The sequence below is a fragment of the Manihot esculenta genome, chromosome 8 (genome assembly GCF_001659605.2).
Source record: "Manihot esculenta cultivar AM560-2 chromosome 8, M.esculenta_v8, whole genome shotgun sequence".
In the NCBI taxonomy this organism is placed as follows: domain Eukaryota; kingdom Viridiplantae; phylum Streptophyta; class Magnoliopsida; order Malpighiales; family Euphorbiaceae; genus Manihot; species Manihot esculenta.
The window spans coordinates 35,079,530-35,102,398 of record NC_035168.2 but is presented as its reverse complement, the minus strand read 5'-3'; the positions used below and the strand labels follow the sequence as shown (position 1 = coordinate 35,102,398).

Sequence of the window (22,869 nt, the reverse complement as noted above, 5' to 3'; positions counted from 1 at the left end):
TGGTCTTGTTTCCCATTAGTCACATCCCAAAGGTTCTTATCATATTGGTAAGCAAAGATCACATAATTATTAGTTTATCCTTAAGAAAGAAGAAAAATAAAATCAAGAAAAGCTTATTGCTACAACATATATGATATTGTTAAGATTATGGAATTAATTATTAATTTTGTATTATTAATTACATTATGTTAATTTGAAGTATTCATCTCACAGCATAAAATTGATGATAATTTCTTTTCTTTACAAGTTTTATAGAGGAAAAATTATTATTAGATCCCTATAATATAAAAAAATTTATTAATCAGTTTATTAGTTTTAAAAAATATATTAAAATATTTTTAAAATTTTAGAAGTCTATTAATTAATTTTTTTTATTAATTTTATAGTTAAGTATTGTATAAAAAAATATAAAATACCCTTATTATAGACAAATTAATTAATAAATATTTATACAAAATTAAAGAAATGACTAATAAATTTTTTAATATTATAAAAATTAAATATTAAAATATTCAATACTAAACTAATAGAAAAATTAATTAAAAATTTTTTTTAAAATCTTAAATATTTTTTTATGTTTTTTAAAATTAAAAAAATTAATTAATGAATTTTCTATATCAAAAATTAAATAATAAATTTTTCTGAATGATTACTCGGTACATTAAACAAAGTTTCAATGTATTGTCTTCTGCCGACATTTCAGAAGAACACTTGCTTAGGTATCATGTACATATTACTTCTAATGCCATCAAATCAATCAATAGGACAATTTAGCCATGGACACGATGAACTTTGATAAATTGCTGTCTTTATCCACAAAAGCAAATTGAAGAGTGATCAGAAACCAATTGCGGCTTATCTCATAGCAAATCAAGAATCATTCCTTGGTGGGGAAAACGTCAAAAATTTATTCAATACCCAATTGTATGCTCTTTTCCTCTTATAGAGATGGTAGATCAAGTCTAATTTGGTATTATTTTGAGTGTGAAAGGAGTGTATTTCTTCAAAAATGTCACCAACCCACTCTCTAACTGCCCAATGACAGCCACAATTCTTGAGGCATTTGGACTCTGGCAGAAGAACCAGATGATCAAGCAGCAAGTGCATCTGTCAGGCGGCTTGCTATAGATTTTAACATGGGATATGGATTTTAGAGCATGACATTGAAAAGATGGCATGGGCATTCTCTTTCACAAATTTCTTCTTTTTCTCCTTAAGAAAATCATTAGTGGACCCTATTGCTTTTACATCTGCTACGCATGCGCCTAAAATCTACAAGCAATATGCAGGAGAATTTATTTCCTTTGCCATGCTGTCCCCCAAATCATTTGCATGGAGAGAATATTGCCAAAATCTCTCATTTTCCTCTCAGCATGAAGAAGAGGTAAAATCAGGATGAACTATGACTTGCAAAACATGTAAATATCAGTTCTAAAAAATTACAAACTCACCCCCTTCAGATTACCATGGGTGGTTTTGTTTTACATCAACTAAAACATGTGAATGAAACAATGGCAAATCGTCCCCTGCCCATAAGTTGAAAAAAAATCTCATCTGTATTCTGAGACCATCCCCATAAACAAATATTACCATCATGGTACAGAAGAGGGTTTGGTTCCAGGGTATGGTCACAATTAACAAATGCACTTCATCAAGGACCCTGATGAATAAAGTTATCTCGAGAATGGAATATGGAGTACCTAAGATTTGTTTATTTTTCCTCATTCTGGTCATATCCAAACGCCAAATTGAATACCTGGCTGTAGTCATCTACAAAGTGAACGTCGAGGCCTTCTTTCACATTGGTTGCAAGCTCATCAAAATCCCTTCTGTTAGCTGATGGGAATATGATAGTCTTCACTTCACTTCTCCTTGCTGCTATTGTTTTCTCCTTAACCTGATTATTTCATAAGAATTGAAGTTCTCAATATACGTATATGATGGGTGACAGCTACAAAGCTGAGCAAAAAGTAGAGATGAAGCAGCTTGCAATCATAACAAATTGAAGACCATAAAAAGTTTATACAGTTAAACCACAGAGCCTACATCAATTGGTAAATAATTCAAAATTATTACATTCAAGGAATTCACAGTATATTTGTATGCCAGAAATGCCACAATTGAAGCAGGGATTATGAAAATCAGAACTTCAACGTGCAAGAAAAATTACGAGTTTGAAAACATACCCCACCAATGGGAAGAATTTTCCCTGTTAGTGTAACTTCCCCAGTCATTGCTAGATCTTTCCTGACAGGCTTCTTCATGGCAAGGGAAAGCAAGGATGTGATCATGGTGCAACCAGCACTGGGCCCATCCTTAGGGGTGGCCCCTGCAGGAACATGGAGATGCAGCTTGGTATTAGCAAAGAAGGGGTTATCTGGATCTTTCTCAACCAGTATTGCTCTTGCAACTGTGTGAGCAATTTGGGCACTTTCTTTCATAACATCTCCAAGTTGACCAGTAAGTTGAAGAGCTCCTTTCCCCTCTCCTTGCTCAACCTGAGTGGTCTCTATATACAATGTGGAACCACCCATTGCAGTCCATGCAAGACCCATAACAACTCCAGCTGGAGTCTGTTCATAGATGCGCTCAGCATGGAAAACAGGTTTGCCAACAAAATCAGCTAGGTTAGATGTGTCCACCAACACCTTCTCAACTGCCTTAGTTACTTCACTTTCCTCAATTTTTTCAGTTTCAGTTGCTTCCTGTCATCATTAGAACCAAAAAAGATATTTGAAAATGTGACTATGGAAAAAAGACTTATCATATGTTCATGTGCTAAAAGAAAATATCTTAATATGGTCAAGGGTAAAGCCCCAAGACTGTATTTGTACTACTTTGTCTACCATGTTCCCCTTAGCCACATCATAAGTAATGATATCCAATCTCTAGCAGTATCTAACTTTAGGATACCTTTGAATTGGCAGGTTGATCTACAGGACACTGAATTTGCTCAGATGGCTGATCTGTCATCACAGTCTCAGCTTCTACAGAGGTTTCATCATTTTCTTCATTTCTGCTAGCCTCATTTGATCCTGAAGAGCTTTGGATGGATTCTGCTTCTGCTTTTTTTGATTCTCCAGAAACATCAGGTTCACTTAATTCTCCTTGACGTACAAGTCTCAGTGCAATCTGGCATGCAATAACACAAAATGTTAAGCAGCAGGGCACCAGATACACTTCACCATTCAAGCATTTTTCAAATAGATGCATCTTCACTAGCACATAGAGGCTGCTTAGATGCTCCCAGAGAAGCAAAAGGTGTGGAAATGTAATGCAACATGTACTGAATTGCCGCATGACATAATCACAATTTGAAAAAAAAAATTGAGGGGTTATCACAAGGGGCTGAATTCACGATGGCCCCAACCATAAGGCAGGCACTCAACTACTAAAATATTGGCCTAATGTGCTGATTGTGATTGTGAATGTCTTATCCTACTCTTTTAATCCCAAGTCCAATTAAGAATTATAGAGTACAGACCTTGCGATAAATCTTTTCTATGTGCTTTTGTAGATTCCGAACCCCTGCTTCTCGGCAGTAATTCTCTATAAGTGCAAGAAGAGCGGCATCTGTCAACTCAACCTGGAGAATATTTGATTGAACTTATTTTTCAGTAATGGTAACATCAAGAAAAAAAAAAATCTAACAGCAACTGGCAGCATATGCACTTCGAGATCGCTAACAAAATTTAAGTCAACAATTATCTTAACATCATATCTTAATGTTGCTAGAAATTAAATTCACTCTAATCTAGTAAACATATTCTTTCTTTCAGGGGGTAGGGAGGAACAAAAGAATAATCATACATTATCGTACCATGTAACATGGGAAACAAAAAACTTAAACCTATACATGAAGAGAAAGTGACCTGTTCAGGCTTGATGCCGCATGCTTCAAGTGTAGACTTCTCCAAATAATCTCTGGCAATGTGCATTTTCTCATCAGTAATATACCCAGCAATAGCAATTACCTCCATTCTATCCAAGAGAGGATTAGGTATCATGTCCACAACATTTGCTGTGCATACAAATAGAACCTACAATAGAAGTTTCCAAGGATGAAATAAAGTATAGAACTTAGAAAGAGACATAACTGAGACATAAATAAACTAGCACACTTCTTCATCCGTCTATACTTCTATAGTACAAATTGCAAGAACCTGAAAATGCAAAAACATGCCAATGTTGGTTGCATAACATGATTAGCATAGACCAGAATGTACTCTACACAATGCAATGAAATGTAGTATAAGAAATGTGGCCATGATAAAAATCCAATGTCTGCAGAGCCTATATTAACTAACCTTTGATAGGTCAATTGGAACATCAAGGTAGTGGTCCAGAAAATTAGCATTTTGCTCTGGATCAAGAAGCTCCAACAAAGCACTTGCTGGATCACCAGCGTGTCCTCTTCCCAACTGCCATCATTCACAGCATAATTTAATAACTTCGTTCATTCATGAAAACAAGAGTACCACAAAACTACAAATGATCGATACAAGACAATCATAGTCTGAATCATCAAAAGCACAACATTGTTAAAAAGGGAAAAAAAAAGATAATCAAATATTAAAATAAAACTTGCATACATCAGAGTACCTTGTCAATCTCGTCAATGAGAACAAGAGGGTTAGCAGTTCCTACATTTTTCAGACACTGCACCATTTTTCCTGGCATTGCGCCAATATAGGTTCGACGATGCCCCTGATGTTATCTCAAAGTCAGACAAGATGTATATGCTCATGAAACTGATGGCCAAAGTACATCCATTCTAAAAGAACTTTTTACTACCTTGATTTCAGCAACATCAGATAACCCTCCTACCGAGAATCGAAAGAACTTCCGGTTCAAAGCACGTGCAATTGATCGCCCAATGCTAGTTTTGCCCACTCCTGGTGGACCAGATAGACAGATGATTTTTCCTGTGACGTATTTGCAAGAAATTAGCATTACATACTACTGCTGCTCTAACTAGTAGAATAGAAATACACAGATGATAAGGGGAGAAAAAATTAATTTATAGGAATCTCCTTCACTTCATGAAACACACACAAAAGAAAAAGAATGTGAACTAACCTTGAGACACTCCTCTGAGTTTTCCAACAGCAATGAACTCCAATATCCTTTCCTTAACATCAGTTAATCCATAATGATCTTCATCAAGAATTTTTTGAGCCCGAAGGACATCAAAATTCTCATCACTGAATTTAGAATTATTGGGGAGAGAAAATGAGACAAATCCAATGTTCTATATAAATTTTGTCACACTTCCAAAACCAACATTCTCATACATGTAACAAATGTAATTTGTAATTTGTTATTTTTAGCTACACAAATGAAAAGAGAGACATAATCAAAATTCTTTTGCAAATTTTGAATGTAAACTTCAAAGTTAAGAAAGCTATGTCTAATCATTACATCTATCAACATTTACTCAAACATATTGTTTGTATCAATTGTTGATAAGAGATTGAATCCTTTAAAAAGGAAGTGGACATCAACATCCAATTCCTGTAAAAGTAATCAAGATCGTAAATGATGTGACTGGTAGCTTAAGATCCAGCCATATTGCTTTTATTCAAATCAGTTCAGCCCAATGGAACTGCTCCAGACAACTGTTTCCAAGTTTGTTCATCTCTTTCAGTGTTAAAATGGGTCTTACTGGAATTCCTCACAAGAAGATTTGGGAGAGAGACTGGCTTAGCTAACAATTTTCTAGTTTACAAGTAGAAGCAGCCAGCTCAGTCCAGGTATGAAAATTGTGTATATAATTGTATTATCAATCTAACGGTTTAAGAAAACCAAATAGAAACTCAAAAAGAGCATGTTGTTCCCTCCCAAAACTTAAGCCACACAAACATGTTAGCATCTTATACCACAAAAAGACCTAAAATTCCATCCATTTTGCATATAGAATATACACACCACAATGATTAAAATATTACTTTCATGAGAAATATACAACTATCAAGCAAAAGGAGGCACAAACCTATAATTACCCCAAGGCAAAGCAGTTAACCAATCCAGATAATTACGAGTAACATTAAATTCACTTGAACTGGCTTCTAAAAGCTGCAGTTTTGTAAGCTCTTCTTCTATTACTTGCAAAACGTTAGCTGGAATTTTTTCCTTCTTTGGTTCAATTCTTTCCCTAAACTTTGCTGCAACCAAGGTCAGAAAACATTCAAATTGATATGTTACAATCCCAGGCAAATGCTCTTATCCATCTACTGATAGAAGCAATAACTAAACAAAAATGTGTAAAAAATGCAGTTATCCTAGTTTGTAGAATTGTGTGATTCGAGTTGAATCCCACTCTACCAACCTGAATCCATCGGCAGACTGAATTATATATACATTAAATCAAGGTCAAACGAAGTGAAGCAATGCAAATCTATAGATTTCATTAGTTCTTGATTTCTTTCCTTATTAGTTTTATAAGACCTCGTAAATAAAAATTTCAAATCTAACTTCAAATCTTACTATAAAAGTACCCCTTAAACCCTTCTCTAGTATTTTTTCTAAACTAAGATATTTAAAATACAAACACACACACCCAAACAGTTGACAAATTTCAAATAGGAAAAATTCACCATTCAGTCCCTAGGTTTTATCACTAACAATGATGGCCCTTGCATCTTGGAAATTAGATTATTTAGTCCCCTTACTTTTGCTTGCATCACACTTAGATCCTTCCAATCCATTTTGCTGTTAATTTTTATACATAAAATCACTATTTAATCCTTGAATATTGCAACTTTTATAATTTTGTAATTAGTTATAATTTCATCTGTCATATTCTCTCTTCATTTTGTAATTAGTTATAATTTCATCTATCATATTCTCTCTTCTCTAGTAGAAGGAGAGATGAAGAGAGGAAACTACTGGTTGAACTTTTAAATAATTGCAAAATTAAGAGATAAAACAGCAAATAAAGGGATTAAACAGTACTTTATCTTAACATACCAACAATAAAATGACAGAATGATCTAAGTGTGTAACAGAAACAAAACTATGGGACTAAGTAGTTTCTAAATAAAAGGGACCAAATCATTATTAAGGATAAAATCTAGAGATTAAATAGTAAAATTTTCCTTTCAAATGTAAAATTAGGTTTCACCAAGTGTACCATTTCAATCCAAAGAAACCTAATCAAAGATAAACTAATTGCAACAAAATGATAATTCAAAGCAGAACTAACCAGAGAGTGCAGTTTTGTCATCTGTTTCCAATCCCAATTCCTGCATCACAAGTTACATTCCAGTTACATCCAACATAATAAATAAAACTTATCTGAAATCCAGTAACAGATAGGATGTATATAACCAAATACCTTTTTTATGGCCTTAAGCTGTTCATTCAACAAATAGCGACGCTGCTCACCACTTATCTTCTCTTCTATTGCTTTTGCAATTGATTCCTAAACGTGATCCTTGAAAGTTAATTAGTGTGAATCAAAACATTATTATGATGACAAATAGGTATACCATTAACATTATGATATAATATACCTGAATCTTGCTGATCTCTACTTCTTTTTTCACCAACTCCAGTGTGAGCTTCAAACGTTTATACACCTGAGGTACCAAAACACATAGTTGCGTAAACTAACAGTGTCAGACATAACAAGAAACTCATGTAAAAATGTATTTAGTTTGATTTGCTTCTGATGATCTACACCTTTCACCAAATAAAAATGTTGACAGAAACTTACATCCAGCTCTTCAAGCACTTCCTGGCACTGCAATTTGTTTGCACCAGATATTGCAGCTCCAAAATCAGCTAACCTTGGAAAATTGAAGTCTCCTATATGCTGCAGTAGTCGAGGAAAATTAAATTATCATGAAAACCTATTGACCAATCAATCAATCTGCAGCAATCAGATAATGCAAATGAAATTTGAGTTCTGGCTGTAAGGATTAAAGCTGTTGCACAACCATTAAAAACCATGCAACACATAGTTAACCACACACAGACTAATACCTAGCAAGCAATTAGACACACTTTAATAACCTTTTCTTTTAGAGACAGAAGGGGAAAAAGTACACCGATGTCATGACATCATTTTTCCTTTCAGACTCTTCTTTGTTCCTCTTAACTTAATTACATACTAATATTGGGTTACCATAGTTTTGAATTTTAGGAAGCAGCAAAAAAAAGAAAATTGCAAATGATGATCAATATTCCAGTCCATAAGCCTAAAAAACGAAATAAAAGCATGAAGTAGCACGTCATAAAAAAATCAATATTACAGTCCATAAGCCTAGAAAACGAAATAAAAGCATGCAGTAGCACGTCATAAAAAATGAATTGCACAGCAGAAACAAAAGAGTTTAGATACAAACTAACTTTCCAATAGCTCCAGAAAAAACTAGTACAGAAAACTTGAAATCTTGAGAAGGAACACACCTGAGTATATGTTTGAACATGATCTCGCCAAAGGGAACTTATCTTCAGAACATCTCTCAGGGTTGAAATAACCTCAAATGATGTTGCCTTTATGACATCATCATCTTTGTTATATGGTTTTTCCTGCAAAGTGAGAAAAGTGCACCCATGAATGAGAAAGGTACTAGAATGTCTCTTCTACATAAGATCCCTTCATAAACTTTTAAAAATAATAAATAGAGAACATACCTTCAGATGATCAACTTTGACAGTAAGCGGATCCTCACTGACCTGAGAAAAAACTAGAAGATCAAATTCAGCATTGAGAAAGAAAGAAACAAAGAAAATCATCATGCAACGACAAATTTGAAACCTGAGGGCCCCCCCCCCCCCCAAAAAAAAAAAAAAGACTAATGAAGTTATCCAGGGTTACCATCTCTGTTATTCGAAGTCGCCTATGACCAATGAGGATGACCTGGTCTCCTTGGATGCTTGAAATCTGGTACAAGTGTACAACAACAGATCACACATAAAACTGCATTAGCATTCTGCACTTGTCTTGCTATTGGAGTATTAAGAAATTTGCATTGCCCTGAAACAGCAGCATAAAAGAAAGAAATACAATAAAAAAGTTGCAACACAATTTAGCACCTGGGCAAGTGTGCCAACTTCATGGAGACGATTAAACAAATCTTTTCCCTTAAGATCATATATGTTTTTCTCTGATTCAGAACCAGTTACCACGCTGGGATCAGTCCCTGGCTCATCTTTAAGAAGAAAAGCACCAGCATATGGGGCTTGCCTTTTTCTACTTTCTTGTAAAGCTGCCAATAATTTAGGATCCTACAATTTAATTTGCAAAAATTTAGACCCTGAGCTCCTATGATAGTGCAGATTATGGCAACTCTAGAAGTAAAATCACGGTGGACTTCACTACCAATAAAAATATGAAAAAACTGCTGTACCTTGACATAAATTGGCATGTAGAAACCAGGAAACAGAGGTCTATGTGGCAAGGGTAATGCTAACACCTGCCAAAAACCATAAAAAGTTAATTCAGTTAAAGGACAAATCCAGATAAGTGCAAATTCATCAGATTATGATTAGAGCTACTGGTACTAGAAACAGTAATATCGAAAAAAAATTCTGATCAGTAATGTCTTCAAGTGTTTCAAGTTCAAACACATCAGAAGAATGTGGCAGAACTATGCCCATGTAAGCATGTAACATGTTCACTTCATTAACCACCTTTTTACCCCCAACCATTTGCCTAACTAATAAGCTTCTCTATTTAAGAAAGCCAATACAGGTTTTATAACCTATACATAGAACTGCAATGTCACAAGAACTAGCTTAATTTGATCATAGGAGCGATCATCATTTGCAGTAACTCAAAACAATTAGATAGTTTAGCAGAAATGTTGAGGAGACTAACTTTTGGCAAACTTATGCACAATCAGGAACTTGAAAGCGTTTAAGAACCCGTTTCTAATCAGATGCAAGTGATTGGACATTAACAGAAAGAAAAGTAAATAGGTAATTCATTTTTTTAATCAGCTCCCAAAGGCAAAATTTTCATTCTTTGTAGTCCTGTAAAGTTTCTTATTAAAAAAAAACAATAATAAGATCATTTACAAAGATGAAAGCTTTATATTTACTTGGCCTTACAGTAACCAACAGAAATACAGAATGCATCAATAAACCTCTAATCCCCAAAAGAAACACAGATTCCTCCATTTTCCTCTTCTTTCCTGCGCCTCCACTTTCCAGTAACAATACAAACGACACCAAAAATTGAAAATTAAAATTTAGAACTTTATTGCACCAACCGTGAGATAATCCTCGGGTCTAGGATTCGTGGGGACGATAGCATTACTTGCGTCAGTACTGTCAGCACCCGACTCTCCGCTCTTTAGCTCCACCTCTACCACCTCGCCACTCCCATCGTTGGAAGAACCCGAGCAAAAAAGAGCCCTTTGATAATAGGTAGGGTTTCTGGATGTCCTACGAGTCAATCCAGTGATGGAACCGAGTGCTTTGAGCAACGGATTTGTGGACGACTCGGTAGTAACTCGGAGGCACGGAGAGGCTAGGTGGTTATGGATTTGGCGCGCCGAAGAGGAGGACAGAAGCTTCAACATTGTACGTGGAGAACTGCGAGAAATCGACGGGCGAATTTTGAGAATTGAAGGATTTTGTTGGGCTTAGTTGGGAAACGCCATTGAAGCCGAAGGGGAGGGTTGAAGAAGGGGGTTTTGAGGTGTTGGGCGTTAAATGTAAAGCCCTTCATAAACCCTTTCAGAACATTGGAGATCTTTTTATATCCACTTAATTTAAAATTATTTACAATTATTATTATTATTATTATTATCAATGAAAATTATATTGCAAAAATAAAAACTCAAGTAAATATTATTTTGCAAAAATAAAACATACTACAAAAATATTTTTTTATTTTAATATTACTAATATAATTTTAACATAATTCAGTTATTATAAATTTTTAAGCAATTAATTATATATATTTTAAAAATATTGTTTAATAAAATTTGATGATACGAGATCGAATAGAGTAGGGTTTTACGATGGTTTTTGTATTGAAAGATAAAACTTAAACTTTCTGGGGAGGGGTTCCCTTTTTATCCATTTCGCTATGCTTGCTGGTGACGTGTAAAGGCTTTTCCATGATTGGGACACGCGTCTCTGACATACAGATTCGGGTGTACGAGGGTATCAGCAGCCTGCTCCATGCGTAACGGCCTCTGATTCTCCTCGTGCGTACGCTCGAGCTGATCTGCTAGGCTGTCTTAGTATGGCTCTGGATACTGGGCTGGGCCGAGAGTCGGGCCGGACGCTGAGCCTGAGAGGAGAGGGCCTGCTGGTCGCGGACTGGGCCGATCTGAGTGAAGAAGCTTGGTTGAGCCCGGCCTTGAAGGTTGAATGAGCCAGACTTGTTGTGCATATCAGGTGCGTGGGCCTCTACGTTATGGGCCTTTGGCTGTGGTCAAACCCCTGATCCGGGTGAAAAATCCAGCGGTTATCAAAATTAAAAATCAGAAGTATATCTAATTTTTGAAAAAGAAAATCATATTGATTTTTTAGTTTTTACTATAAGCAGATGAAATACCAATTTCTTATAAATATTTTCCTAAAATGAAATTTTCACATAATCTTAATTTAATTTTATGCAAATTACAGCTCATGGGGGTTTTACAACGGCCTACTGTGCTAAATTATTATTTTCATGACTCAACCTCTCCATGAGTGTGCCCTTTCCACTATGTTTAGATGGGTAAGAGTGATCCAAAAAGATAAAAGAAGGGAAAGGATACAAAGGACGGAATAAAAATATTATATTTTATATTTTAAATTAAATTTACTCTAAATTATTATTAATAAATAAATAAAATAATTTCAGAATATAAATTATATTCCACTCATTCTATTTGAATTTATTTTAAGAGTACATTTGAATCCAATGAGAAATTTAATATTTTTAGAGTTTCTATATAATTCATGTAGAAATTTGATAATTTAATATACATAAATTCTTTGTGAACTCAGGCGAGGTAAATGAATTAATACTACACAACTTGTATTTAAAGTATATAAACTAATTATTAATATAGTCTAATTTCAATCTTTAAAAAGTAAGATAAAATAATATAATTTTTTTCTTCTTTTACTAAAAGGTTTTGAATTTAAATTTTAAATATGAAATATTTTTACAATTTAAAGTGTTCGGAGCATAAATTTATTAAGCATAAATTTAAATTAATAAAGTGAATCAATTTCGAAACGTAAATTTAAAATAATAATTTAAAACAATAGAATTTATTCACAAATTAAATTACAAACATATCAAATAAAAGAATTTTAGTCTTAACAATTTAAATAACTATATAATCAAGCTTAAATTGTTTATTAAATTAATTTAAAAAATAAAGTTGATAATTTATTTTATTAAAAATAAATTAAATTAAATTAAAATTTATTTAATTGAGTATCAAATAATTCACAATAAATTTAATTCATATAGTTTTGCATTTTTAAACTTTTTTATTTTAAAAGAAAATTATGTTCATATATATTAAAATTCATTTTTTTTTTTCACAAGAATGATCACACATCACTATCGGTAACGATTCATTTTATAAAAAAATACATTTAAAAAAATTATTGCAAAATTATGTATAATATATTTTTTTAAATTGAAATTTCAAAGTTAAGAAAATGAAATTCTTTTTCATTTTAAATAAGAAAAAGAAAATAAATTAATTAAATTTTTGTAAATTTTTTTTTTTCAGATAGAGTAAATATTTTTAAACGAGAGTATCATAGTCTGTTTTTATTTAATAACGAAAAAATGGACATTTTATAATTCAAAAGCTATTTAATTTCAAAATAAAAAATTGAACAATTTTATTATCCATGAAAAAATTGATTGGGAAATCATTGTGCTTAGGCTGCTGAGTTCATCATGGACAACTAGCCTACTGCATTTTAGTAATCTAATCACACAAGGTAAAACACTCGATTCAAAAACAAATAACTAAATGATAAATCACTCGATCTAAATACAAGTAATTCAAATTGAGCAACTAAACAGTCACCGCCACACTTAAGTAGTACCAAATCAGCAAACAGGCACTGACTGATCGGAAAATCGATCACTCCGTAAAGCAAGCGACGATCAAATCAGAGCAAAGCAAAGTCTAACGATGACTAGAAAAATGAAACGACAATCATAATGCAAATATGCAACAAGCAAAGAAAAGGAACCCTTGGCATAACAGAGAAAAGCATCAGCGGCAGAGACAAGATACATGGTAGATTCCAACCAATAACAACTAAAAGGAGCGGTGCAATTCCGAGATAATGATATCATGTCAACAAAATCCCTTTCTAGTAGCCAGAGTTGAAATCCCTTAAAACAAGGTCAAGCAAGCAGCTCCCCTCCCCCAATGAACATCTAAGACTTGAAACAAAAACCAAAGAAATAATAGCAAAATACAAACAAAAGTTGATACAGCCACCTTTGACAAGGGAGAAAAACGAGAGGGACGAGGCCGAAAAATAACAGGACACCAAAACAACCACCCATACCAAGAGGCAAGGGAGTCTAAACCAACAAAATAGAGAAAACCAAAAACGAAATATAATCAGCAATAACCAGACACAAGGATAAATTGTCAACAAAGGAACAAAACCTTTATCTCCTTTTTCATCCCATCGGTACCTTTTTGTTTCTTTTTTTTTTTCCTTTCCCTTATGATATTTTCTTGTTACAATATGTGATGTGACCAAAAAATGAAGTTGTACTATGATTGGCTAGACCTACAAAAAAGAGAGTATGAGGTGGTGGGTAACCACGGCAACTGCTCCAACCTTCAAGTCAGTAAACTGAAGAATATGACGAATGTAAAACTTGAGAGTAGAATCATTTTCTTTTATACCGTAAGAAGATGGAAATAAATATAGAATTTCTTGATGATTCGGTAATGATGTGGCCAGTTGCTTGATAAGGGATCCCGTCGGGTCTTGGATCCCGTGATTATAGGCATGACGGAAGTCCGCTGGATTATGCCTGCTAACAGTAACTTTAGGCTGAAACTTGACATATCCAAGGGAGAGTGAGTCTTAATGATGAACCGCATGTTAAGGTGTCCAGACCTTTCTTTCTTTAGGTGGAACCGCGTTACCCACTTATCAAATCCTTACTACATGGCCCTTATTTTGTGGTGTCAGCTCATATCTCACTTTGGGCGATTCTTGTGTTGCATCAAAGGTCTCTTTGCTGGTATTCGATTCTTTAAATTTGAAGGTGACAATTATTTTCACAATCTAAGGCACGTGGCCTTTTGATATTGGTCTTTCCCTACTCACGCTATTTTGCCTACCAAACCCTTCAATGATGGTTGTCCGGTTTCTCGAGTCGCATTTAAAGCTTGATGTCAAAATCATCTTTTACGAACCCTTTCTTCCCTAATTATTACTTTTGCTCTCATATGTAATCTTTACTTTCAGAAATACTCAGTCGCTCCTTATTTCCTGATCACACTCCTTTACTTTCATGGTAATTTCTTTTTTTTTTATTTAAAAATGAATAGAAATACTTCATCTTCTTCTCTTTTCCTTGGTGAAAGCTTTGCCTCAAGCTCCTCTTCTGACGGCCCCATTCGTGCCCCTGCTCCAATCGTCTTACTAGTGGTGGCTCAAGAAGGCGAAGGTTGCACCCCATCCATCCTATCAGAGTGGGATGTAGATCGACTTCACGATAAATATCAAATTCCTCGAGAGACTTTTCATGTTTTCTGCTCCTTCCTCGAACGTTCACGATTCCTGCAGAGGATACTATCATAGGATTCAAGGAGTAGTTGAAGGTGGGTCTTTGGTTCCCCTTAGACCCCTTTTTTATTGATATCCTTCGGTTCTATAAACTTTCGATTGCTTAGCTACATCTCAATAGTTAGAGAATCTTGATAGTTTTCCAATTTGTTTATCTCAATAACAATATTGAATCGAGTGTGGTCCTCTTCTCTCAGCTATACCAGCTGTGTACTCGCAAAAATAAAGAGTTCTAATTTTTTAGCGGACAAAAATGTCAGACAATATTCGATCGGATACCTTCTTCCTTAAAGCGGTTGAAGAACAAGTTTTTCGTTTTTTTTTCATTGGATGTCCGAGGGTTTTGGATGCCTCCAAACAAGCTGAAACATGTGAGTGAAGCTGAGAAACGATGGGGTCCAGCTAAGGAGAGATGAGGATGAGGCGCTAGCCTTTCTCTTGACGAAGGCTAGGTCCCCTCAGAAAATGAATATCACCAAGGCGGTGAGATTGGCAGAGTTATCTCCAGGCGAGCCAGACTCAAGATCCTCACCCGTGCAGCCTTCCCAACCTTGAGGAGAACACTTCTCTGGCTAGAGATCATGATATCTTTCTTTCTGTTTCTTTTCATATTTTAATATGTCTTACTTACTTACTTTTCAATTTGTGCAGATATTACTAAATCAAAAAACAAATTTGCTGAAGCGGTGCATGTTGCCCGCAAAGGTAAGGCTGTCGCTGGGACAACCGACTCGCTTCCCAAGCATGCTCGTTGGGCAGAAGAAATGATCATACTTCCTCCTCCTCCTCCCCAACCTATAGCAGAAGAGTCGACTCCCTTATAGCCCGAGTCTTCTGCAATGGGTGCCTCTCCCTCAATCCCAATTCTCGAGTCTTCTACTGCAGTACATGCTTCTACTGAGTCTATTCCTGCGAATATGGGGTTGATTCCTCATGGCCTCCCAACATTCAGTGCCTGGCATTGGCTCTAACCCGAATGCACTTTCTCTTTGAGGAACTGAATCTAGCCGTTCTGTTAACTAAAAATGCCCTGAGACCCGGGAACTATCACCGATTGAATGAACTCGAAACAGATGATTTTTTGACAATGTCATGCGCTTTATCGTAGAGTGTCATTTGTGCTTATGTAGTGAAAAGAGTATAATAAAGTTTTGAAGTGAGAGTTTATGCTCGTAAAACTGACAGAAGGTTCGATAATATTGTTATTTACTTTTGATATTGTTTCTGCATTAATTTTAATATATTCTTTCCGTTTACTATAAAAAATTATTTAATTTGTTATCTACGTAAAATAATAATAAAAAATATATTTTGATAAAAATGAAAGTACGCATAGTTTAATTTTGGATTTATTTGATGACTATTTATTTATTTATTTGATATGTTGGTCGCTTTAGATTTGGAGCCAAATCAAATATATAAATTGGAAATCAAAATTTCAAATTGAAATATGGAGGAGGGCTAAACCAAAAGTACAAGTCCGGCGGCGGACAATCAACTCAGTTTCCTGGATGTCCAAGGAAAGAATTTTCTTTGCTTTGAATCACAGGGCTCTTCGTTGTCAAATCCACAGTTTGAACTTTCGTGATTCTTTTAAACTACAAAACAGAATACCAAATTGAACTAAAGATTAAATCGGATCACATTGGCCGATTCAAGCACAAAATCCTCATGGATTTCGATTTCCAGAAGAATCGTGTTCAAATTCTTATCTTTATCGTTGGAATCGTTGCTCTCAGCATCACTGGTATGTCCATGTGTTTCCGTGCATTTTACTTTCCTTAGGGTTCTCGGAAACTTATGATTTTCATGGGTTTCCATTGAGTGTGAGATTGTGAGAATTGCTGAAAGTAGCCAGTCTTTGTACATGAAATTTTTTTGAGTTATTTGGTCTATTAATTGGATATCATATACTGCAATATGAGTACTTCCCATGGTTGATGACTGGAAGAATCAATTATCAACTCAGGATACTTTTGTTAGGGAAGAGAGAGTAAGAGCGTGTTGGGGAATGTAATTAGAACTCAGATTTGTAGGATTTTTTCTTCTAGTTAGGTATGCGTGTTATGAAGTAGAATAATTTGGGTAGTGAGAAAACAAAATCCAAAGAATGGGCATCAAATATACTGACTTCCATTTTTCAAAAATAATGAGACAATTTATTTGGGTTTTTAGTTTCCACTTCTGTTGTCATGTTGTCTCCGTTTGGCATAATTTATTTTGTAAAACAAAAATTTCATGAAATTCTTGTAAAATCATATGCGATTTCATTTCCTTTGAAATGAAAATTTTATAAGTTAAAATGAAAATGAAACCTTCCATTTCAGATAAAAAATGTGAAAGAACTGAATCAACTTCTTGTAAATTTTTTTATTCCAAATAAGAAGAATATTAACATTCAGTTTGCTAATACAGAAACTACGTGCTTAATTCTGAAAATTCGGAAACAATATGGTTGACACCACCTAACTTGGTTGAATTTTGGCGACTGCTTCTAAGACATCTTCTTTTGTAATGCAGTCCTGATTGTATAATGCATATGGAAATTCATTCCACTCTCATGTAATTATTGCTATCTTTGTAACCACAGATCGAGTGGATTTCTTCCATTATCTGTTCAAAAGCTGAGCCTGAAAAGGTTGTGTCTTGATTTTGTTTTGCATAAATGGTTGCTCATATGCTCAAGTATTGCCTTTTGTAGCTGATAAATGTAGGCAACTGGTTGGTGAAGATTCTTCGTCCCAGAGTGGAAAGTTCACAATCTTTAACTGCTTTGACATGAGCACTGGAACCCTGGCATGCGCAGTGAAAGAAGGTGTGAAGCTGTATTTCTACAACATCAGGTCTTCTCACGTTGAGAAGGCAAGGACTCGTGCAATCGAGCATGCTTTACTTGATGCATTGGGACAGGGAATGTCTGCAAAAGATGCAGCAAAACAAGCACAGACAGAAGGGGCAAAGGCTGCAAAACTGGCAATCCGACAAGCAAGACGCATTATAGGTCCCATTGTTTCTTCTGGCTGGGATTTCTTTGAAGCTGTGTATTATGGTGGCACCATAACAGAAGGATTCCTGAGGGGCAGTGGGACATTGTTTGGTGCATATACTGGAGGGTTTCTTGGCGAGGCAAAGCTTGGACGCCCTGGCTATCTGGTTGGAAGTCATCTGGGCAGTTGGGTTGGAGGCAGGATAGGACTCATGGTATATGATGTGGTTAATGGAGTGCATCTCTTGCTTCAAATTTTCCAAGGAGTTGGTGAAGTTCATGAGAAGCTTGAAAGTTTTGTTTCTGAGGATAGTGAAGTACATGAGAAGATTGAAAGTTTCGTTTCTGAGGATGGTAAAGTTCATGAGAACCTTGAAAGTTTTGTTTCTGAGGACTCCAATGTCTATGAACCTCCTGCATACACAAGCTCTGCTGTTTCTGAAGACTCCAATTCCTATGAATCTCCGCCCTATGAAAGCTCTGAATCATATGAAAATTCTGAGTTTAGATGAATAAAATTTGATTCTTCGGTGGTGTCATCACCGCTGATGTTCAGATGATATCCAAAGTAGATGCAGTTAAGGCCATAGTTTTAATTACTCAATGGAGAATCGTGTGCAAATAGATGGCAGTGTGGTTGTAAATTAGTGAAAATAATGCAGTTTGTTTGAGAAGTTATCTTGGCAAATATTATCATATATCGTCTATCTTCCTGACGGGTTGGTATTCCTCCATCAGATTTTAGCCAAGGAAATTGTATTCAATAGCAGAAATCGATGAACCTGTTGTTATCTTGTTAATTAGCTGTGCAGTTACCTGGGGTGTCCGTCTTCTCTCAAAGCAGAATGTTGGGCCTAACAAGGTCTGAGGCCTTTTCAGTTCTCACCTAGCAGCTAAGAAGAAAGTGAAGAATGGGCTTCGTGGCCATCAACAGTACGGGTGAGTATTAATTGGTTTCTCTTTCAGTTCACTTAATGATTTAAAAAATTTTCGATTTTTCAGTTAATTAATGAAAAAATTGAATTAACCGATTCAACAGAAGCCTTTTGGTTTCAAACAGGAAGGCCCAAGCTTTATTTATTTTGTTTATTTATTCCATAAACTTGGGCTTGGGCTAGGTTAGTCTACTGTTTGTTATGCACTCAATTTCTAGCTGAGCAATCGATTGGTTAAGACTTTGGACCAAACCATGTTAATTAAAAAAACAAATAAATTTATTGATTTTGGAAATAACATAATCAAACTAAATTAAATTAAAAATTTCTTTTTAATTGACTCTAATTTGGGCCTGCTTTTGGTCTATGCTTCAATGATTGCACAATAAAATTGAAAAGAGAACAAAATTCATGAATGATTAACCTTATGTGGAAGAAATCAAAATTATCAAATGAATCAACAATTTCAAAAGATTGTAATTACCACAAGCTTTTGTCAGCCACCTTTCAGAGCTAGAAACTACTCAACCTAAAGCGCTTCTATTTACAAACCTAATTAATAAAATAGTGAGGGTGCCTAGTGATATTATTGTAAAAATCAGATTTAAAAAAAAAAAAAACTTTTTGCAACGTTTAGTAAATCATACATAAAGATTAAATATAAAAAAATAAATTAAGCTATGCTCACATAGTGAACCACCCACTATAATTTTAAAATTATTATACTACTGCCAGCGATTATAAATTATTATTTTATATAATTTAACTGTAATCATAAATTAAAAGCAATTATATATATATATCTAGATTCGCTATTAAATATAAAATAATAATTTTTTTTTCGACAAATAAAAGATAGCAATTAAAATTATGATTTTATTGAATATAAAATATTTTTTTATTGAAATATATTATGTAAGTATATTATTATACATAATAAAAAATAAAATTTTATTAATAATATATGATTTTAGTATTTAGTCGTTTTAATTTTAAGCGAAATTATAAATTAATAATTAAATTTATTAATTAAAAAAATCATGTCGAAATCAAATTGTAATAATAAATACAACCAAATTAAGTGAAATTAAAAAAATATTTTCAATTCAAATTATCGTATTGGATTATTAAATATGTCGCCACATTCTCTTAAAAAATCACAATAATTATTTATATATGCAAAAATTTTCAACAAGGAAATGTAATTTTTCTAATGTAATTCTTTGGTTAAAATTAATTTATGCTATATCCTCTTAAGAATCTAAGAGAGCAAGAGAATAAAAAAAAAAAAAAATCAAAACAAAACCTCAAAGAGAGAATAGAGTGAGAAGCTTGATGCTAACGACATTGTAATTTGAGGGTCAAGGGCATCCGGCTGAATTTCAGGTGTCTCGGATTCGAAACTCCCCTCGTTCAATGTAATGTAATATGCCAAAAAAAAAAAAAAATGAAGAAGTTGATGGGACAGGAAAGAAGGAGAGTGTTGATGGTGTAGAGAGATTGAAAAGCAAACAATTAATCCAAGTGGCATAATTAGTAAAAGGGTATTTGCATTGCATGGACTAGAGTACAGAAGGAAACCTATCTAATCAAAGAGAAAAGCTTAAGGGCATCACACTCGAATCTCAAGCATAGCATGTGGTGTCGTGTGGTTAACACACACCCAGTTGCCCAATTTGACTTCATCCACAGCCAACCAACATGCCTTTGCCTCCCCACTACTTCACTTCACTTTCTAAAAGAAACCAATACATCAAAAGCTTTTCATTTCCTATACCTTATCATTGCTTGCTCCACTCCTCCCATTATTCTACTCTGCTAAAATTTTCCAATTTTCTTAGAAAATTGCTTTGATTTTTATAAAATTAATGAGAATTTTTGGGTTGTAATTATTTGGAGATGATGGGATGATTTTTTTTTATGACTTTAGAAGTTCTACCACTTATGGAAAAGGAGCCATCATAAGAAAAAGTATCCCAATTTCAACGTCGAGTAGTCGCGTAGCTAGGTCCTCATGATGGTGGTGGAAGTGGCCAATTTGGCTATAAAAGAATAAAAAATTAAAAAGAAAAAAGCAGAAGAAGCATAAAGTACCCAAAAAGAAGAATCAAAAGAAGCTAAGCAACAAATGTTGTCATTGCATACCAAATGTCATGACCATTTTTTTTTTCAAAAATAAACACAGGCAGATATTCAAAAATAATTTATCACATAGGAATCAAGTATAGAAAATATTGTCAAAACCATAATAATTTTTAAAAAGTCTTTAGTTCTATACAAGCATTCATATAAACATGACACTTTAGGTCAAGAGGTTCTTTAGCTCTTGTATGAATTGAAATTGAATTCATATAAACTCAATTTAAATAATTTTTTTTCACTCGTTTACTATATAAAAATGCAGAAATTCTACATGATAATTGTGAGATCTAGAGTTACTAAAATGGCAACATATGAATCTAGTTAAAGACTTTCAGTGGTAAATAAAGAGTTTTAGTAAACGAGGGTAATAATGAAGTTAAATAGTTTTTTAAGAGATATTATGGTTCGGAATTGCAAATGCAGTTAAGAGGTTGGAGAAGATAAAGTGTTATTCCCTTTCTTGAGGATAGAAGGAGTATATATACCCTAATTCGTATAAAGTACATGTGTGGCATGTCCTTTTAGAGTGGGTGGATGTTCAGACGGCTCATTAATAGCGACCAGTTGACTAAATTAATATTGAACCATCTAAGACTATGTTATTCTTGATACAGGTTACGTTAGGTTGTTATCACATGTACTTTAAAATTATATATGGTCATCTAAGATATGAAGACTTGAGTCCTCGAAAGTCAGGATTAGAGATGTTTGAATAAGTTTATGAAGGAGTTTGGGATCCTTCTCTCCCAAGCTCTTTAATAAAAGCCTAATCGGAATAACAAGATATTTTTTTAATAAAAGCCTAATCGGAATAACAAGATATTTTTGTCATAACGGTTAGATTACTGTAATAGTATACACATGTTTTGATATTAAATGATTTAAATTTACTATAATTTTAAATCACATCAATTTTATATTGAATTTATATATATACACTCGATTACATATAAAAATATATTTAAATTTTTATATCATCTAAAATTTTGAAAACTTTTAATGCCAAAATATTTTTAAATTACTAAATTATGAACTTATATTCATTTAATAATTATATATTTTATCCTCAATGAAGACAAAAAGAAAAAGAAGAAATAATGGAGAGAGGATTTTCATTAATTAATTCAAATGTAATATTTAAGCAGCATATCTTAAAAGTGGACATGTCAAAAGCACTAATTAAATTGATAGCCACTACTCCCAAAAAGAGATTGCTAATGTTTTATGCTCACCATTGAATCTAATAGAAAGTGATGGAAAAAAAATAAAAAGAAAAAACATGAAAATCAAAGATAAAGAAGCACTAGATTCTTCTTATCTTAAGAAATATTAAATTTGGACAAGAAAATAATGTTCCTATGACAACAAATGTCAACATAGAGAATACATAAAATATTATATATTTTTTATTATAAATTAATATTTATATTGCATGACTGCTACTCACAATAAATCTTTATTATAATAAAAAAAATCTATCAACAGATACTTCTACTAATTTTAATAATAATAAATTTTTAAATAAAATTTAACTATTATATTCACAATAACAAAAAATTTATTAAAATGAAATATGTAGAGTATGGAAGTAAATATCAGTAACTACTATAAAATAAAATATGTAAAGTATGAAAGTAAATATCAATAACTATTATAAAATAAAATACGTAGATTATGAAATTAAATATCAGTAACTATTATTGAAACTTTAATTTCTCACTATATTATAGATGACACACTATAAAGAGTATCATATTGAAACAGTCTAAATTGATTTAAATAATTTTTGAATTTATTTTTTATTTGATCCTAAATAGTTAACTTATATAATTTAATAATTTCATGCTAACAATATACAATTTCAATTTACCGTATTTCGTCGATGTGATATTTTTCTCCACAATGAAGCTGCTTAATCTCACACTCTTTCAAACCCATTTTCTACTTGACTCAAAATGTTCCATTTAGCCCTTTCCGTGCAGGTGTACTAGTTATGCGTAATTTGTCTAACTCTTAACTCTGGCTATGATACCAATTGAAATAAACTGTTTCAAACTGAAATAAATA

At 33.5% G+C, this 22,869-nt stretch overlaps 2 protein-coding genes across 2 annotated transcripts; one reads left to right on the top strand and one right to left on the bottom strand.

Moving 5' to 3' along the window:
* Window positions 1-1,382: 1,382 nt before the first annotated feature.
* LOC110621016 (lon protease homolog 1, mitochondrial) lies at window positions 1,383-10,679 on the bottom strand. The gene is made up of 20 exons (XM_021765009.2): window positions 10,221-10,679; window positions 9,357-9,422; window positions 9,043-9,234; window positions 8,825-8,890; window positions 8,641-8,682; window positions 8,413-8,535; window positions 7,718-7,816; window positions 7,515-7,580; window positions 7,337-7,423; window positions 7,205-7,244; window positions 5,993-6,164; window positions 5,080-5,204; window positions 4,795-4,925; window positions 4,603-4,707; window positions 4,308-4,421; window positions 3,873-4,040; window positions 3,485-3,586; window positions 2,914-3,132; window positions 2,187-2,705; window positions 1,383-1,897 (listed from the first exon to the last, which is right to left on the bottom strand). The coding sequence occupies exons 1-20, from the start codon at window positions 10,530-10,532 to the stop codon at window positions 1,712-1,714; spliced, it is 2,934 nt and encodes a 977-aa protein (XP_021620701.1). The 5' UTR covers window positions 10,533-10,679; the 3' UTR covers window positions 1,383-1,711.
* A 5,484-nt stretch (window positions 10,680-16,163) lies between these two features.
* On the top strand, window positions 16,164-18,526 carry LOC110620264. The gene is made up of 2 exons (XM_021763927.2): window positions 16,164-16,486; window positions 17,441-18,526. The coding sequence occupies exons 1-2, from the start codon at window positions 16,411-16,413 to the stop codon at window positions 18,235-18,237; spliced, it is 873 nt and encodes a 290-aa protein (XP_021619619.1). The 5' UTR covers window positions 16,164-16,410; the 3' UTR covers window positions 18,238-18,526.
* The last annotated feature ends 4,343 nt before the right edge of the window (window positions 18,527-22,869 follow it).

What these genes read in the sequence shown, in the direction of transcription:
- LOC110621016 (XM_021765009.2), bottom strand. Translation starts at nt 10,532, where the DNA reads ATGTTGAAGCTTCTGTCCTCCTCTTCGGCGCGCCAAATCCATAACCAC. An exon ending in TAGAGATCAGCAAGATTCAG is followed by an intron (nt 7,424 to 7,514) that starts GTATATTATATC and finishes GATCACGTTTAG; the next exon opens with GAATCAATTGCAAAAGCAAT. An exon ending in TTGCCTTGGGGTAATTATAG is followed by an intron (nt 5,205 to 5,992) that starts GTTTGTGCCTCC and finishes TTCTAAATTCAG; the next exon opens with TGATGAGAATTTTGATGTCC.
- LOC110620264 (XM_021763927.2), top strand. Translation starts at nt 16,411, where the DNA reads ATGGATTTCGATTTCCAGAAGAATCGTGTTCAAATTCTTATCTTTATC. An exon ending in CGTTGCTCTCAGCATCACTG is followed by an intron (nt 16,487 to 17,440) that starts GTATGTCCATGT and finishes TGCCTTTTGTAG; the next exon opens with CTGATAAATGTAGGCAACTG.